This window comes from Meleagris gallopavo, chromosome 8, assembly GCF_905368555.1.
Source record: "Meleagris gallopavo chromosome 8, MGAL_WU_HG_1.1, whole genome shotgun sequence".
In the NCBI taxonomy this organism is placed as follows: Eukaryota; Metazoa; Chordata; class Aves; order Galliformes; family Phasianidae; genus Meleagris; species Meleagris gallopavo.
In genome coordinates, this window is record NC_139411.1 from 32025210 (window position 1) to 32045035 (window position 19826).

Genomic DNA, 19826 nt, shown 5'->3' on the forward strand with positions numbered 1-19826 from the left:
AAGTCAAAGCAACAACAACCAAAGAAGAACGCCAAATTTCTCTTTACCACTTGTGATTATCTTCTAGGTGTCACTAATATTTTGAAATATTTTTTCTACCGCCCAAAATGTTCTTTTTCACTGCTTTTTGCCTATTTCTTATAAGATGTTTTGTTTTTACTTAATTGAATTTTCACTGCATTCATGTTTTGACCTAATTTTCCACATGGGACACAGGCCCTGCATTTCAGTAATAAACCACATGTACTCTGCCATGGCTTTTAGGTAAGACAGGAGCTTTTATGAGAGCTGCTGTTATCATAACCCCACCATTTTCAGACACCGTTAATGAAATACCTCTACTTGATTCTGCACTTTAAGGCCAAGCTGCTTGGTCCTGGATTTCCCCTTGATCTACTCCAGTTTGCCATATTCCAGAGAGGATGGATGCTCCAGACATACTTGGGAAAGCTCAACAGCTTGTGATTTGCACGACCTTCTGGGACATGCTGTTTCCCCATACTGTAACAAGGCTTATCTTTTTTGGCCTGGTGTGCAGCCCAAGATACTTCTTTTCTCAGCACTGAGAGCTGTGAGGAAGTTTTCCTTGGAAGACAGTCCTCAAATTTCTTTACCTTGAGCCGAAAGATCTCTTCGCTCTTAAAAGAGTGCACCAACTGATGAATGCAGATCCTTAGGTTCATAAGCATGCTTTTTGACACACCCAGAAAGTGCACAGGAAGCAATATTTCATAAATATTAGTGCAAATCAGCAGAACCTCACTTGTACTGAGCTATGGTGATTCATATCAGCCTAAATAAATTTGGCAGCAACAAAAAAATAAAATGCAGAGAAGACTGAATCCTTGGATTAAAATCAGACAGCAAACGAAGCTGAGCTTTGAACTCAAAGCAAGACAGTTATTGTAGTATTTCAAAGAAGAAAAAACATCACAGCACATTGGAATTCCAGAAATCTGCTCTCCTAAGAGGAATTTTTTCTTATCCTTTCTGATAGATGAGAGTCTCAAAGTGCAATGTCACTGAAACAGGAGAGAAAGAGCAGCTATAGAGACCCAAATCTGCCGAGATACAGGGAGAGCTGCCAAAAAGGCATTTAAAACTTTAACAAGACCTGACCAGAAAGTCTTTGGCTCATCTCAGCTTCCTGATGGTTAAAAGCTGGAAAGGCTGCAGAACCTCAGTAAGAATACCTTGAATGTCTAGGTGGCAGAAGAATAAAGAGCAGTGTGTCTGGAAGGGAGAGGACACAGGCACATACATCAGTTTTCCATGAGGTTGTGCCACTGGAAAGCAAAAACTTTCACATAAAAAACAGAGTGGCTTTGGCTGTGATGCTGCACTACATAAATAGAAGGATCCCTTTGCATCTCACTGAGGGATTTTTTGTTTATATTTCTATATTTTTATTTTGATGGTCTAGAAAAAAAAGTCTTGCAATTTTTGAGATGCAAATGGTCCCAGTATGAAAGTAATGTCCAAACATGCTACATCAGCAAGGAAATGGTGACGTTTTGTATGTTTATTTCTATTTGAAGAATTCCCATTGCCAACTACAGTTGGCTGCTGTCAGAGAGCATTACCTCTAACAAGATCTCTAGAAACACACAATGAACATGATCTTAAAGTTTCCACTACTCCAGATCAGTAGAAGGGTTGGGGACAGTGATACCACGCTGCCAACAGCTGTCATAAGTAGTATGGTTTCATCCCGTCACTGGCCTAACAACTGTCTTTTTCTTTTTTGTTTCATGCTTCAGCATATCTTCAGCTGTCATAACAGATACGTCAAGCAATATTACCCTCCCAACAATATCAGTTCAAATTACTTCTCAGATTATTCCTCTTCTGGCGTCTTGAAGACACGAATCTATTTTCTCAACTCCAGTCAGTGCAATTCTAAAGCTAATTCACTCTACATCAGCGTATCTTGTCCATAAAGTGCCAAATTCAAGATGTCAAAGATGAACTTCAAATGCAAATTCACGTAAAATTGCTAAATCATAGCACTTATTGGCTGAGTTTCTATGGAAAACTTCCTAGCTACAGGAAGAAAACCTTCAACTTTTGCCATCCATACCAACGTAACAGGAAGACACACTCTGCAATCCATACTGATCGACCACCTGTGCATTTTTGCCCACCAGCAAAATTAAGATTGTGCCATGCTCCTTTCAAGCTCCACTTCTTTCCAGTAATTACCTGCTTCTAGATTCATAGATGTGAAGAACATAATGGTTTATAGAGAAATCCTCAAGAAAGCAATGCCTTGACAGCAGTAGAGATTTAAAACCATCTACAAATAAGACCATCCACACTGGAAGAGGAAAGAAATCTATCATTCTAAAGGCATTAAAATCAGAGAAAGCTCCAACGCGTAATAAATTCATCACAGGTCAGCCTGCATTCTGATGGTTTCTGTCCCTGTGCAAAACATCAATGCCTCAGAATCCTGTTCCTTCACAAAGACACAGCTCTTGCTGTAACAGAGCCTTGATCCCATCACATATTTACTGGAAGGTGTCAGCTGGGGGTGGCGGTGAAGAAGAAAGGCTGACAAATCCTCTTCCTTCCTGCATGCCTCTATGTTAAAAAGCAGGTGTGCCACAGTGTGAATGTTTTATTTCCACAGAGAAATTATTTCCCTCATTATAACATGCTAACTGCTCTGTGCGGCTGATTTCACACTTGGTTGCTGCAGATGATGCTACAGGTTGTGCAGTCGCTTCCTGACACTCGAGATAAAAACCTGTCTGCTGGAGTCAAAACCCAAGCTGTCTTCAACAGGGTCAGTATTTCACTCAAAGCATTACAGCAAGTCTGGCATATCTGTAGGCAGTAGTAGAAAGGGGTACGCCAGACAGGGCTGAATTTAAGATGGATATCCAGGAACACATCATAACAGATAATACATAGGAGAGCTAACCTGCCTCTGTACTGAGGTGGGAATTCATCAAATATCCCAACAGTGAACTGAAGCCAAGAAAATGAAGTCTAGTCAATTTGAATTGCAGGGAAGAGTATTTTCATTTTTTTCCCCTCTTTTCCCTTTATTCTCCTGCCAAATGTGTGTATGGGGGTACAATTTCATTTTCCTGTTTTGAAAAACATCTCCTCCTCTTCCCAATGGGTAAAGCCTAACAAAACTAAATGAGAAACTGCAGAATCATGGCTAGTATCCAACTGAGACTTCAGCACCCGTTTAAGCAGAAACACGTGCTCATTTCCAGCTTTCTTCTCAGAAGGCATTAAGGACATGGCTGAAGCTTTTAAAGTGGCTCACAACAGTGGCCCTTTTAACAAAGAAAGAAATCATCCTTCAGACACAGAGTATGACTTTTCAGTGCATTTATGAGATGTAAGAGCATTACTTGGACTGCAGCAGCTGCTGCATCCACACATCAGAGAAACTAGAAAAGCTCTGAATCCTCCAAGCACGAAAGCAAAAGAAACATGAGGAGAAGAGAGTGTGACAAGTGCCACTCAAGCTATGATGAAGGAAACGTGGTCAAGTTAACCAATCTGCAAGCACAGGCAAGAAAAAAAAAAAAAAAAGAAGTGTTGTTCATTTAAAAACAAAACAAAAACGGTCTGGCTTCTCAATTCTTACAATTTTACCTATTCTCTCCATAAAACCATCCTCAGGCATCTAGCAGTGGGTCCAAGTGGATGAGGAACAGTGTCCTATGACTGCTTGTCTCCTGCCTCCCATACACCAGGCAGGCCCTGAGCTGCTGAATGCCAGAGCGATGGGTCAACAGGATAAAAAGCACCATGGAAATTGGTGGGCTGCTTCCACAGTCCCTTAATTTTCTATTTTTTCCAGGTTAACCCCACACGCTGCCTAACTCAGCAGTCTGTGGTGGCAGTGATCTCCGTAACATTCAGATTCTCCAGTTCTCCATTCTCTTCAGCCAGTGCAGAGCACTGACAGGAATTGTGGTACTGTACAAGAGAGGATCATTATCCTATGTAAGTGGTCCAAATGCTTCTCTGAGGAGTGAGTGGTTACACAGTTTCCAGATTACAAGCATCTTTTCCATGTGGTCTCCCGAAGGTTCGTAGCCAGTTCAAGCCAACCACTATGACTTATTAAACATGCAACCACAGCTAGTTCCCTTTTTCTTACTGCTTTGTGCTGTAAAGTTAGTATCCCAAGCTTCAACAACATTTGGCACAGTATTCAGACTATGTGTTTGTGAAGTGCTAAGTCACTCCAAATGGATTTAAAACATCATTTGATAATAGAATTTTCAACACAGGCATGAGAAAAAGAAATAATAAAATTGTCAAGAAAGGCCTTCAGTCTAACTGCTATGGACTGAGGTGGCTGTTCATGCTCAGTGAAGGCTTTTGTACAGGTACCAATCCATCACTGTGAAATGGAAGGGTTAACGCATGAAGAGCTACCAGCAGACTTTCATTTATGGGACTGTCTGTGCTATGGTAGTATTCACTGTGTGAAGGTGAATGAGTTTTGCCGTTTTACCTGAAGATTGCAAAGGAGATTGAAGAGTACATCTTTTGGCATAACACTCTGTCCTTGCTGAGGTTTAGATATGCAAGGAACTGCTATGGTAGACTTAACCTTTCTATCCCTTACAAGAGTAGCTATTTATCCTCCATCTTTGAAACGTGCACTGAAGTTTCCCTACAACAAAGGAATGAAAGAAATAGTACATGTGATATTTAAAGGTCAACTAGAAGAGAAACAGCTGAAATAATACTTGAGAATAGTCAGTAATGAAGCAGACAAGAGGGAAAAATAAGCAGATAAGAACACTGGACCTACTCTGACACCTTTATCTTTGGAAGCTTTCTTCATACGTCCTATTCCTCAGGTTTTTTTAGTCTGTGAAATGGACTTATGCTCTCACATCCCAGTGCTGCAGGTGACACACTGGTACCATTTACATCACATAGCCTTGTAGAGTCTGCTGCCACAAAACAAAGTTTCCTGCTACACAACGCGAAGAGTTTCATAACCAGATTCATCAGATCTCTAAGGCAAGATCTTAAAGACAAATAAAACTTCTAATTAAGAACTAAGGATCATCCGGACATAACTTCAAGAGAGGAAAAGAAGAAAAAAAATATGAAAAAGGTAAAAGTGTTAGGGGAAAAAGATAGAAGCAAGAACCTTATGTGGTCAGATGAGGAAGCCTGCACAACAAGTCTAAGAGAGCACAGGGAAATGGAATGAGCTGAACTGTAGTACCAGGTAAGAGAAAAGACAGTTACAGAAAGTAAATAAAAACACTTTAATAAATGCAACTGCAAATGACCTAATTGATGAACAGGAATTGAGCATGTATTTAAGGCTATATAAAAATACACATCTTTCTACTGTTGATTCATTTAAGATCGCATCAATGCCTCTGTCTTTACCTTTCCAATGAAACTCCAATGTAAACTTTCAGACATTTGCCTTCCAGCTAACGCGTTTCTGCTGTAAGGTATTCATGCTGCAGCACCAGCAGACAACCTTCAACATCTACAATATTCTATTAAAATACTTAGCAATCATTACCTTCAAAACATATCATTTGGGCTATAAATAAGAAGAACCAGAAGCAAATGGCTTCTGTTTTGTTCTTAGTCACCATAAAATTCCAAATGCTCAACAACAAAGACTATTATTACATGTTCATTCTTATCCAGAACCCTGGTCCCAGTCCCACTTAATGGAAAGACAAAGGTCAGATTCACAGGATGAGTTACAAGCGAATAACTACCATTTCTACTTTCTGTATAAAGTATTTTTTGAAAGGGGATTCTTTCAAACCATTTATTTTTCAGAGAAGATTCTCAAATTACTTCTAAGTTTTAAAATTTATTCAAAGGTTGAATGAGAAATTTCTGCATTACCAGATAAAATACATTAAACTTCTCTTGCCTACCTCAGCATTGCAATGCATGTTTTTAACATATGTTAAGAAAATTGTACTCTGTTCTTTGGAGGACTTTCAAGTCGTTTGTTAAGGCGCAGACATTCAATACATTCAATACAAAGGCAAAGCAGACAGACCTTGATTCTGACATTCTTTAATGGCTATGTCTCTGGTTCCAAATTTTGCAATGATTCTACAAAAAGACACTTTGTCTCTTCTTATACTTAAAGACTTTGTGATCTTATCATCACGGGTGTATCTTGCCGAAGAGACTTCTTCAACTTCCTATTGTACTCTGTCTCATACCTTCAGCACTTTATTCTTCTCTACTGTATTCCAGCCTTTCTTCTGCACACGTATTTGCTATTGTGTCTATCTGAATGGTACCCATTTGCTTCCTATATTAAGGAACCGAGATTTTAAAAGGGAACCTGTGATGAAAGCTCTGTCACTGATACCAAGGGGCTCAGAGTTGGACCAACTGCTGAATACAACTTAAAACCCTAAAGTAAGCCAGTCAGGCCTTGTTCAACAGGTTAAAAGTTACAGGTAATAGCGCGACTGTATTTCAGAACAAAATAAGAAAGCAATTAATGAGTCTGATTCAACTGGCAAGAGCAATTTTGATAGGCCTATATTAAATCCAGACTGTTTAATATCTAAGCCTTCAATAATTTAAGAAATTATCTGCAAAGATACGATCTTAAAGTAGCATCACAGAGGCTTCCATCTGCTTTATTCTTGTACCAGGGCATACTTCACATCCAATTGCCCTTCCCTTCTTTTCTCCATTATCAAATGGCTGCAGAAGGCATTGAACTAAGCATGACTTCTAGCTCACCTACCCCCCTTTACAAAGCAATATAATAGCATTATGCCTGCAGGGCTTTCACTGTGAGCTGTTCTCCCTATCAGGAATGTGAGAGCTTAACCTGGATCCAGGCAGAATGCCACCAAACTAGCATTTCAAAAACTCTGAGACCCATAAAACAATTATAAGGAAAAGGACATTTTGTAACCGAATCTGTCAGCATTGTTTGAGGGAAACAGGTCATGCTGAACAGACCTGATTTCATTCTTCAATATGATTACATGTTTGTTTTTATAAAGATGATTACATGGTTTAAACTGTTGTAAAGCATTTGACCTAGTACTGTACAGTGCACTGATTAGAGATCTATGTTCCACACAATCAGCGAAGCAGAAGAACTCAAATAATTACTGCCATTAAAGAATGCTCTTCTTAAGGTCTGAATTAGGTCACCTGGAAAGTCAGGGAGCACTGCAGCAGCTGGGGCTGATTGGCACTGCCAAGCCAAAAGCATGCCTCAGGGAGGGGGGGGTCTCAGCTAGCCACCCCAGCACTACCACAACTGAGCATCATCCATGGAACAAATAAAAGGTCAGATGGGAAAATGGCTGCATTGGACATCATGTTCTATATGCACCTGTGTGTAAATATCCAACAGAGATGCAGAAGGATACGCTCTTAGAGAAACTCTTGGAACTAAGAATGAAGAGAGCAGATGTGATAACAGTGCAAGGAGAAAAAGTTTGTTGGAAACGCATGTCCCAGCTGAGTTAGGAGCCACGGATGCAGTATGCTCTGGCCCTTGTTACTGCACCCGTGGAGGGGATGGGCAGCAGTGTATTTAGGGGCTTTGTAGAGCACTTACAACTCTACAGAGTGACCAAATTTTTATTTTTAAGTTCTTAAGAGTAAGAGCTCAACTTCTGTGTCATAACAGACCTTCTGAAGGCTATGAATTTCTTAATCAGAAGACACATAAATGAGGAGCGCTGCTTGCAATAAGTCTGGTGAATCCTACTCAGGAGTCTCCTGCCTCTGTGGGTAACCCCTCTCAATTGCTGTTGTGCCCACTGCCTGCAATTGCTAAACAGCCATTAGGTTTTCATGATGCAAATTAAAATATGCAAAGGAAAATGCACACACATATAGGTATGAAAATAAATATTTCTTTAAATTAAACTACGGTCTGAAAATTTATTTAGTCAGCTTCATTAAACACTTCAGCTCAGAATTAACGCAAAATTCTCCACAAACACCATTCTTTGTTTGGATAAACAAATTGGACACTGCTTTTCAAACGAACAAGTAGCAGATAACAGTCATCAGAGTGCACACTGACTATGCAGGAACGCAAGGTATTCTGGTTTAACGAGATAGTGCAGACCATGAGACGTGGTGCTCAAATAAAATCACATTTCTCTGACATAAGACTTACCAGATTAAATATATGGAAGAGCTACAATTTACGCAAACAAAATCTAACCAGCCTGTTTCTTTAAACTGGCTGTATCTACTTTCTATCTAGCCTATAATCCAAAAATATCAAAACCAGCAGATTTTCCAAGGGTTAGCCACCATTGCTTATACTGAAAATTGGGATGGTGCTTTTCAGGAAAATACGTATTTTCAATTATGCCTAGATTGGCAGTGAACTTCTTGAATGGGTTTTGAAATATTTTAAAACCACTGATCCCTGTTGCAGCACCTCTCCACTGCAAAATTCACTAAGGAGCAAGTGCAATGCTGTAGCACAATGGAAAACACAGCAATGATAGCTGAGAAGCAAAGTCCTAGACTGCAGAAAGTGAGGATATGCTCAAATACAACAGCTGTGGATGCAAAAACAAATGGAAAAAAACTCAATCTGCTCACCCTTAAAAGGCCTCAGGTATGCAGGTACCTCCAGCAAGATTCCCTCGCCTCCACTGCCAGCCTTTAAATGAGGTCTGGGAAGGGGTGGATCCTGGCTCCAGCCCTTCTGGTCACTCAATGCAGTGCACCTGAGCTCCCCTGGGTTGGCCCTGCCTTCCACCAGGTGCTCAATCACTGCTTCAGGCTGTGCCTTAGCATTTTTGCTCTCAGCAAGTGAAGAAAAAAAATATATATATATTAAACATCTATGTGCCATTCAAGTAAGATGAAATCACCGGTTCTTACTAAATACAATCCAACTCATCAATTTCATGTACTGTCTTAGTATTTTACCTTCACCCTTCCAGAATTCACCCTTTCCAAAAGTCTCCTCTTTACCACTGATGTGGACCATAAACTCTTGTACCATTCCAAGTTCTATCATAATTCAACATGTATTTTAAAACATACCTACTCCTCCTACAAGTGCTCATTGAAGACATGACTTATTACCTCACTTTTTATTTCGTCAGCTAATAATCAAATTCTTAATACCATAATATTAAAGCCAAATAGATTTCACAGGAACAAAGATCAAAACAACTTCCATATGCTTCATTATTCCTGTTTCTTGACCCTTGCCAGCTGACAGAATGCATTAAAACTCTAAAAATCAGAACATACAACACTCCTTCCAAAAGCTTTCAGTGACTTTCAGATGTAAAGTACAAAAAATCTAATAAATAAGCTGAAGGATTTTTTTTTTTCTGGATACATTAAATATGAAGAAAGAATGTTTAAAAGTGGTTATATATTAAACAACTCTTTATAATATAACTCTGCCTTGAAACCACAGATGACAGCCATGGAAATGAACAGATTTCTATCTATGTAAGTGAAAAGTTTCATAGAATCATAGAATGGCCTGGGTTGAAAAAGACTACAATGATCATCTGTTTTCAACCCCCTGCTATGTGCAGGGTCGCCAACCAGCAGACTAGGCTGCCCAGAGCCACAACCAGCCTGGCCTTCAATGCCTCCTCAAATGCTGGCCAAAGACATTTTTGTTCACTGCTGGAAGATGACACATGAAATACAGTGTCAATAAACACATTTAATGCCCTGTGATCCATCACAGTTAGTAAGAGCTCTCTGTAGGCTGGCCCAAGGAAGTGGCAGAATGCAAAAGGGGAAATCTAGCTAAAAAGTATCTAATAGAAGACCCAAAACTTAATATAATTCCCCATTTACTGTGGAAAGAAATCTGAGGTGGGCAGATGCAGACACTGCTCTCCCTGGCCCTTTCACTGAGACATTTGCCATCTGGTTCGTTGAAGTAAAGTGAGTTGAGAGAAAAAGCCAAGACCTCTATTTGAATGTTAAATGAGTTGTTTCTGTCGGAGAGTAGATATTAAACTTAAACTGCCTTCGTAGAAGGTTCTTTCTCTTCCTTTAAACTACCATTCAATTGTTAAAACGCTATTCAATTACAAGTAATGCAGTGTATATGAGAAAATCCAATGATACCATAACGCTTATAAGTTAAAAGCAAAGGCATCATATTCTGGCAATGAATCTCAATTTTTATTGCAAGGTATGTATGCTTCCTCTTTTCCAATGTTCACTTTCAATTCTGTAAACTATTTTTTCACTTTTCATGTATATTTATGAATATACTATTACTGCCAAATTCCCAGCTTAGCTATCCTTGCGGAGCTTAATACATATTCAAAAGTCACAGCTGTGACTAGGAGGAGATGAATATTTTTGTGGAAACCAATTTTTCTCACATATCAAAATGTATTTCTTTAATTTATTGTCACATGCTTGTTAAACCATATTTTAGATTCTTTCCCTAATCCATACTTATGCAGAATACGTATTGCAGTTTAGAAGGCTCCTACAATTGCAGTCCTCACTTGCTTAAAGAAAGATTTCCTTCAATTATGAAATACTGTGGGCAAAACACCGGCGCATAGCAGGAACACTTGGAAAACTAACAAAACTCTAAAACTGCACTAATACGCAGAGTATTAATGACCCTCCTATAATATCTGTGACAGTTATTATGGCTGCTCTCAGAAATTACTAATTGAGTAACTCGGTAATAAGTATAAAGGATGACAACTGAAACAGATTTAACTCGTGATAAAAATCCCTCTGTACGGTACAAAATTTACTTGTGCTTTATAAATTTTGGGGAAGGCTGTCTCCAGAAGAGAAGAATGGGAAATTTACTGCTTATCATTCAGTCTTAACCGAACAAATGATTTTTTAAATCTCGATTTCACTGAAAAATGTTACTGTTGGGAAAGCTGTAAATGCCTGATATGCGACGCTACTCATAGGAAGAGTGAAACGGTATTATTCCCTTTGGCAATGATCCCATATAAAGGGAAGATATAAAGAAGGCTCCAAAGGATTGAGTAGTTCTGGGGAATATGGATACTAATCTTATCTAAAATCACACCTAAATCTTTAAAATAAAACGATACAAATTTCAGTAAAATCTAGGCTTGGGTCTATAACAAAATGGGAATTTTTCAGTGCCCTTTGCTATCACTATCACTGACAAACTTTCATTGAGGTAAATGTTGCAGCAGGGACCAACAGGACTAGTGAAGCCAGCAGAAGCTTAACTAATTAGTACCTATGTCTTTCTATCCATGGTTGTCCCCGAAAGCTCGATTACTGCAGTGCTACCAGTACCATGCTTTAAGCACTAGTATGGGCCAAAAAGTAAAATAAAAAATAAAAAAGAGTGTTATTTAGGCAATATGAATGACCAGGAGATAGCTGGCAGACAGATCAACCAGATAAAACCCCTTCTGTCTACATCAGATGAGCCCTCAGCTAGGACATCTAAAATATACATTTCTTTTCCTAGCCTGGACAAACTCAAAATACAGTAATTGCTAAGTTACAAGAAGATGTGCAAAGAATAAAGCATCTGGCATTAAAATACACTCTGTTCTGAAAAACAGTATATATGTAATGTTTCTGCATACTTTGCACGTTTATAATGAAATGGCACTATCTCTAGAGTAAGGATTTTCCCAACATCATTTTCATCTGGTGAGCGAGCCAGAGTTTGTTAACCATCTGCATATGTGCAGTATAGATTTTAAAAGTAATTATTTTTATGGCATTCCAAATTGCTCTTGCATAAAATAGCATATATTTTTCAGCTAAACAGCCGGAGGTTACGTAAGTCATAAAATACCATTTTGTATTCGTTTTCAGTTTAGCTGTTGTGCAACTGTACGTATGTTTTGTCTCAGAGAAATGCAAACACTTGGATCGAAGCTTCCTCCCTGGTGACAACAACTGAAGGAAGAGTACTTGGTGATTAACTGTCATGCTTTTGGAGATGCACGTGGGATGATGTCCACTGCAACCAAAGTCTACAAAGATTTAATTCAGATGGAAGTTATTCAGGTGGGGTTCTGTGGGACGAGAAGCTTTAGATATGACTCTTTTCTCTCTTTCTACTTGTTCCTACTGAATGAACACCACTGAAAACTGTACTCATTTACAAAGGCAAAATGTAATGTTTGCAGCACCCTTCTAATGCTAACCATGGGCTGCAGGTTTGTTGTTTGCTTTATTGATTGGGAATGCTTGTGTTTTGTGTGGGAGAGGAGGATTTGGCCTAAAACCTTCTGCTGTGTAATTTGGGAATTAGCTAAATTAGAAATACTCTCAGCTTCTGAAATATTTACAAATCCAAATAAAACACAGCAGAATTGCAACCAAGTAAAAAAGACTTGACTTCAAATGGCAACTTTCAGCAGGCAGATTCACGAAGGCAATATAATTAGAGCCACAGTTAAATCTTCGTAACAAAACCTCCACTGAGTTCAGTCTAACGTGCATTTAAAATTTTCATGTACCAAAGACAGAGCCATTTCTCTTCTGGACAGCCCCATCAAACCAAAGCAGCTGCTCAGTGCACTCCCAGGCTGGCTGAGCTGCACAGCCACGAGGACGAGCTCCTCTTGAAAAGATCTCTGCAAATATTTGAAAGGTCAGAACGAGAGTGCTTACCTCAAAAATCACTGAAAAGAAGGCAAGTTTTACCAAAGGCTCTTATTTTATTTTTACTTTGTTTTCTTTTGGAGAAGAGCATGGCTGGCAGTCAAATCCACAGGATCCAGACAAGGTTAGTGTAGGCTTCTGATAAGCGAGTCTTGCAAAATGCTACACTTTTTTAGCCTTAGGCAAACAAGTTTTTTTTCTGGTGGGTAAACAATATCATCCTACTAACATGTGTAAATTCTGTTTCTTCATGCACAAATTCCATAATTATTTTTCAGGCTTAGATAAATAGCATGAACTCTATATTATGCATGGGCCTCCCCTGTAATGAATAAATTTGCTTTAAAAAGTCTGCAGCCCTAATGTTGTAAAAAGGAAGGAGACAAGGAAAGCAGAAAGAGCAACTGCTTCAACATGGTGATTGTAAATAAGGATTAGAAAGAAAAAAAGCAAAAAAAAACTCCGACATGTATTCAAAGTTTGATAATGGCATCCAAATGAAACTGTTCTAAATATAACACCTTCAGACAGCTGTAAATTTGATCTACAGCAGTAACAACTGCAGCAGCGATTTCTAATCAGGAATTACTAGCCCTATCATGTCTGGTACAATTTTAGTTTTATGTTTTTCTTTTATCGTTCATTTAAAGGTTGTTTTTTTTTTTGTTTGTTTGTTTTTTTTTTTGTTTTTTTAAATAAAATGAGTACTGTGGCTCAGTCAATTTAAAGCAAATACAGAAATTAATATTTTCACTCTGGAAATGCTGCTGAAGCAGAAGCCCATTTCTCTAACAAAATTTTTCCCTCTGAACGAAGTTTTAAGATTTTAGATCCATTTCTATTACAGATGCATTCAAATGCCTCCATTTCCATGGCCTCACCCCATGCACCTGGGGATCAGCCCTGAACTTTGGGCTCAAAGTTCAAAAAGCTCAAAAAACTTTTGAGCCCTCAACACGGTGAGATTACAAGGAGTGAAAAACTGCTCTGAATCAGACTGCAAATTAGGAATCTGAATTAAGAATTACGTAACATGAGATGCATTGAACGTATAGATAAGCACAACCTAAGCTCCTCTGAGCTCAGTGGGTTCTATGTGCTCATGACAACAACCAATTTGGTAATGGAAAAGTGGCACACATGAAGTAATTTTCTCCTAGATGCTACAGAAACTTAAACTAAGAATCCTAAAAATCTCAGTCAACGGGCCTGAGCGTTTTCTCTTTATCCTTGAAATCTCCCATAAGAATGTTGGTAAAATACAGGCACTCAAGAGAACTTGCACAGTATAAGACATACGTCAAAAATCAAATTACTTAATTCCTTAAGAACTGTTTTGTTTACAAGAACCCTGTTATTCCCACCCACCATCTGGGAAGCCAAGCTGGCTTTATGGACTTGCACCTTACCTCTCGTGAAAGTTTGTAAACATCAATGGTTTCTTCCACTCTGTAAACCAAGTACTTATCTTCAAAACTACATTAAGCTAAGTCCAAGAAATAAAAACAGCTTCACTCCAAAGCTCTGAAAACATTAATTAAGAGGTTGACGCATTTCAATCTGATCGGAATATCTTTTTTTTTTTCTTTTTTAATTAAATCAAAATATCTGTTTTTTATGCAAGAGCTAACTGCTTACACCTATGCAAGCTAAGGTCGCTCTGTAATTTTCCCCTTTTGAAAAAGTAACGCAGAAGCCAAGCCAGGAAATGCTAGTAAAAGAGCTGGTGATTCTTCCCTGATGACTACTTTGAGTGCCACTCCAAAGTGGTGCCACTGCAGTGTTAGGTAGTGTCTCTGCAAATAATATCTTATTAAATCCACATCAAGTTCAGCTCCATCTGTTTTCCATATGATCAGTTCACTTCACTGGAGAGAAAGGATTTCCCTCCTCATGTGCTTAAGACAAAAACTGTGTAATGTGATTATTCAGCAGTGAGAGATGACACACCATTCAACTCTTGCTCAAACAACCCTATAAATCTCTGTTCATATCACCCAGATCAACAAAACACGACTCCTGAAAGCACTGCCCTTAGTTCTGCTTTCTTGGTTTTATTCTCTTTCCTTGGTTTCCTGTTTGTTCTGGGATTTCTCTCTCTCTCTCTCTCTGCATACAGATGTATGTGCATGAGAAAAGGAGAAAGGGCTGGCAAGGGACTCTTACACCAACCCCCACACTGTAGAAAATAAGGTTCAGAAAAGAATTGCCACAATTGCCACCTCTGACCTGCCTGTCTTGCAGGGCATAAAGTTTTGGAGGAGAACTGGAGGAGGTAAGTAAATACTGCAAAGGTTGGCCATATCATACAGCTGCAGCCTTCTGAGCTGGAAAGGACCATGAGGATCTGTGAGTGCAACACACAGGGCAATCTAAGAGTCAAACCATGCATCTCTGAGCAGCGTCCAAACAGTCAACATGCTTGGGGCTACAACCACCTCCCTGAGAAGCTTCTCCCAGTGCCCGACTGCCTTCTCAGTAACATCTCAGTGGTTACATCCCCTCCATGCAGAACGAGATTTCACTTTGAAGCCATAACAGTTTTAAACAAATACATCTCTATTCACCTTTTGACTGCCTGTCTTTTGGGAATGCCCTGAGGGCACTCAAGTGCTGAAAACCTAAACGAAGACATATTTCTAATGACACTTGCAATAAAATTTATAATGACACTGACAACGCTGCCTCAGAGCGGGAAAGAAAACCGAGTGAGTACCGTGCAGAAGAAACATTCATGCTCCATTGGCAAACATCGGGATGGAAATGCTACAGCAACCACCAAATATTCATTGTCTATGATAGCACCAACACCTGCATTTTACAGAATCACAGAATTGTACAGGTCGGAAGAGACCTCCAGAGATCATCATATCCAACCCTCTGCTGAAGCAGGTTCCCTACAGCAGCTTGCATAGGTAGGTGCCCAGATGCAATGGTCCTTTTTATTTCCCACCCCCCCACCACGTGCTTGAGGAAGGTGGAAATGCCGGGTTCTCCATGCTGAGCTCATCTCTCACAACTCAGGATGAAGTTCTTGGAGTAGCTCCAGTGCAAGCGAGTGGCTGCACCCTGAGCACCCTCAGTCCCAGCATCCTGCCCCAAACCAGTTGTTCACCTTCTGAGATCTGGGTGAAAAACCATGGTCATCTGTACGACACAGCACAAAGCTCCTTGTTCCCATCCATCAAAGTATATAAAACAATTACAGATGACATCTACTGATGTCTACGGAAACTACATTTTTCTTCTGTTATCTTTTAGTCTACAAGCCAAAAACAGCTTGTTATTAAGGCCACTTCACATCTGAATGAAACTATCTACGGGAGGCTGGGTGGTGCAATTGGAATGTAGATATTTTCACTTAGCCTGTATTAACTTTGTATTTCTGATTAATTCATCTTATGATCTCCAGCTTCCCTGTGCACAGAGATCCCCAGGGAACTTGCAAGAGACTGTCACCAGTGCTGCTGTAGCAGCTGCTGTCACTGGAGGGCACACTGTTGCTGCTTTCACAGGCTTCTACTAGCTCATCACATTTTTTGGAAAGAAAATATTTTTTTCCTTTGGAAAAATGGTATTTTCTCCCCCCAAATTACCTGAAAGCACAAGTCTTCCTTTTATAGACCTTTGACTACTAAATTGTGCAAGAAAAAGATCCCAAAACGCCAAAAATAAAAAGACGAAAAGAAACAGGGATCTTATTTCCTGTACAGAGTTCCAGACAGTGTAACTATTCATTAACTTTAAAGCATACAGCTTAACATTTTGTTTTTCTTTTAGTCTCAGCTTTATATTCCAGAGTTCATTTACAGCAAAACCAAATCCCTGGCTCTGTCTCTACCTTTAATATTAGGAGAATGGGGCTTGCATCCATTCAGGCTCTTATGCTTACTCAGCATTTTCTTTAGATACTCAAGGAAGAACCTGATCCAGGTAAATCTCCTACTTAAGGGTATGCATTGAACTCAAGAGAAAACCTTTTCTCGTGATGCCTGTGTCCCATGGCAGCACTCTGCTGAGCATCCAGATAGCTGAGCTGTAGTGGAAATTACAAATGAATTCATAGAAAAAAAAGAAAAGAAAAAAAAAGTCCATTTAAATGTTTAGTGTTGACCTGATAGTCAGCAATAGTCAATAGTCCCAGACTATCTGTCTCATGCATTACCCCACTCCAGCATGCAGGGCAGTTTGTAGCAGCCTCACTACGTCTTTCTGCCCAGTTCCTCTGCATTATGCTTTTCTTCCACCAGACCCAAACAGGGAGACCACAGGCACAAGGCAAATGCACAAGCAGATGCTTCTGAACTGAGCCCTCTCTGTGCTTTGTGCCTCCCAGCACAGCCTTCCAGGTGCAAATTTGAGCCACTCAAGGTCAGAAAGAAGGTTTCACAATGTTGACAGGCTCCTCAGTACCTCTGAAATCACACTGCAACACATAGATTGGAATGGTTGGACACAACTACTGGAGTAGCTTTCTGGAAAGCAATTTCATTAGCACACAGTACTGGCCTGACTCTGCCTGAAAAGTCCATGGCAAAACTCAAAGTGATTTTAATGAGAGAAGAAGTAGGTCAGTGCTGGAAAATCTCTTGCACTGCCTTTGTATTCTGTCACTGATTCCTTGAGATCCCCAGAGAAAGAGGAATAATTCTGAATCTCCACAAGGAAGACAGGGAAGCCAGTTTTACTGCCCTCCCTGGGCTTTTAAAGAATCCGTAGAATCTTACAGCATTAGAGCTTGACTGATACTTTCAAATAAACAGCAACTGCATCTCTGCTACTGTTCCAGTCTTTCACATCATCTCACTGTAATGCTTTTCCTTTAAAAAAAATTAAGAGCCCCACATTATGGTGAGAGAGTTTTAGATGAAGGTTTCTGAGCGTGCAGTGCAATGTCTCACATAGGTATAAAAGCTGCTGGAAGAGACATAAGAGCCCCAGCAGTTCGGTGTCAGTCCCTAAAAGGATCAGTTCTTAATTCCCCAACCAAATCAGGTTATAACACAGCCCACACTGCTCAGACTTGGAGTGCTTCTTAGCTCCATTTACAGTCCGAGTTTGTCTTTGCCTAGAATGTGTGTTATTCGATCCTGCATGCCTCTCAGCCAGACCCTGAATGCTTCATTTATTAATCTGATATTATTTCCTCTGTAGGCAAACGAAAGGATTCACAGCTGATGATTCGGACTGCTTGCTAAACAGCTGGGTCTCCTTCCAAGCCTTTTTCACGCTATGCCTTCTCGCATGCTCGAGAGTCCAGCTAACTTATACAAATTCTTCAGCTGAGGGAACAAATTAAGACACTGGAATCCAAACCACTTTAGATTGGCATCCGCATGCAACTGCTGAATCTCCTTAAGCCATAACAAAGCTGTCATGGAGATTAGACACCTATTTTCTAAACCTTTATGGAAGTTGTCCACCCCAGCCCAGCTGGTCATATAGGCAGTAAAGTGTCACTCCCAATGTCCTTTCAATAAAGCCATACACCATGGTCATCACTCTAATTACAGACTTAACCAGCACGAGGATGGCTCTCCAATGCTCTGATTTGCTGAGCATGCTGTGCACTGTAGGCTGCTTTCCCTGCTCTGTCTCCACATAGCCCCTCAGTATGATTTCTCATTCCACCAAGCTTCTGGAGAGGCCACTGGAGAAAAAGCAGGCAGACGTGGACTGCAGGTCTGCCTCGGAGGTCACATAATCCCCTGCTGGATCTGCATTTCCAAGTACCAGCTTCCTACAGATGACAAATAGCACAGCAGAATGCCTGAAATCGAATAAACTTGGCTAATTATCAAGGGAATGATCACTGTGACAGTGAAATATGATGATTTATGAGGTCAAGTGTTTTCTTCAAAGAAACATGTTTGAAAATGATATTAGAAGCTTGACTTAGACAGATTGCAGGGAACTGACCCAACACTATCTTCAAAGATTTTCCCCTGAAGAAATCAGTCACTGTACTACACAAGTCTTGCATGGACACAAATGCAAAAATAATTTAATGCTTATTTTGACTTCTCTTCCTGTACAAACATAATTAGTACTGATCCTCATTGGAATACTAATCAAATCTGTGCACACCTTTTCTTGCAAGTTGAGGTCTGAAATTATAAAAAGTTAAGTTTAAGACAAGTTGAAAAAACAAAACATTAGTGGTAGAAATATTCTACAGCATCACCTCCAGATAATTTGAAATTGATAAACTAATATTTTCTAGTCAGCACGTAAGACTTCCTCATTAAGTATTACAAATAGATTGTAGCCTAGCTTTCAGGGAGCTCAACATATTTATGTGCTTTGACTCCACTCAAATGCAATAGCATGAAGGACTGAGTTACCACTTACTGACCATGCAGCCTGAGACATGCCTCACCAGAGACAACAAAAGTTCACCCAACATCCTGAGTACCTGAGCTAATATTGACATTTTTTTCCTCAAATAAATAAAGTATGCTGTTGCTTCACAAAGAAACATGACACGCTAGATTTTGAAAGAACCACAGTAATGAATGACTGCAAGGAATCATTTGGTAACAAATACTGACTTCAGAAGAGTGCATATAACTTCAGTTCAGTTCCTCTCAGATTGAAAAATTCCCAGAATCTTATAATAAACCAAAAGCCTCCAAACTAGAAGCCCAGAAGTCATAAAACACTCTTGTGCCACAGAACTGCAAGAGGGATCAAAGCTTTGCCACTGCCACCTTAGATCCCTCCATCAGCAGCAAGTTTTCTGGCTGAAAATGACCAGATCTACCTGCAGACATTTGTACTTATCTACCTCTGTGTTATAAAGGAGAACCCGTGTTACTGGCTATCAAAATCAATAGAGCATTATAAGATAATAAAAAATATTATGTTCAAACAATCTAGATAATGGCCTGCTAGATATAATATTCCTCATAAATTAAGTACAGTTCCACCCAGATAAGTGTACAGATGTGTATCATTACCCATGTCCATCCAGATGTTCTGGAAATCGTTCACTATACTTACATTCCATAACTATAGCAATAGTTACATTCTGTAAACAGCCCATAATTTATTGTGTTTTTAATTGCTATAGGAGTGAAACTAGATGTTTAAAACATGTTCTTTCTGGTGATGTCATGATGCAACAATCTTCAAATGTGACCGGAATAACAGCCATAGGCATGAAGAAAGCACTGACACTGCAATTAGTAGGACAGTGCCTATCATGGCTACAGACCATGATATGATGGACATCT

The 19826-nt window shown here is 39.6% G+C and overlaps 1 protein-coding gene across 3 annotated transcripts in view; it reads right to left on the reverse strand.

The window, feature by feature from the left end:
• Positions 1-19826, reverse strand: part of ADAM12 (ADAM metallopeptidase domain 12) — a 169155-nt gene that overhangs the window by 87699 nt on the left and 61630 nt on the right. The window contains exon 1 of one of the 3 annotated variants that reach the window (XM_085229127.1): positions 14001-14487. The exons of the other annotated variants lie outside the window; for them this stretch is intronic. Coding sequence (XP_085085253.1) covers positions 14001-14023 — 23 coding nt within the window. The 5' untranslated portion in view covers positions 14024-14487. Of the gene's footprint in view, positions 1-14000; positions 14488-19826 lie in introns of those variants that run through there. 3 annotated transcript variants of the gene reach the window in all.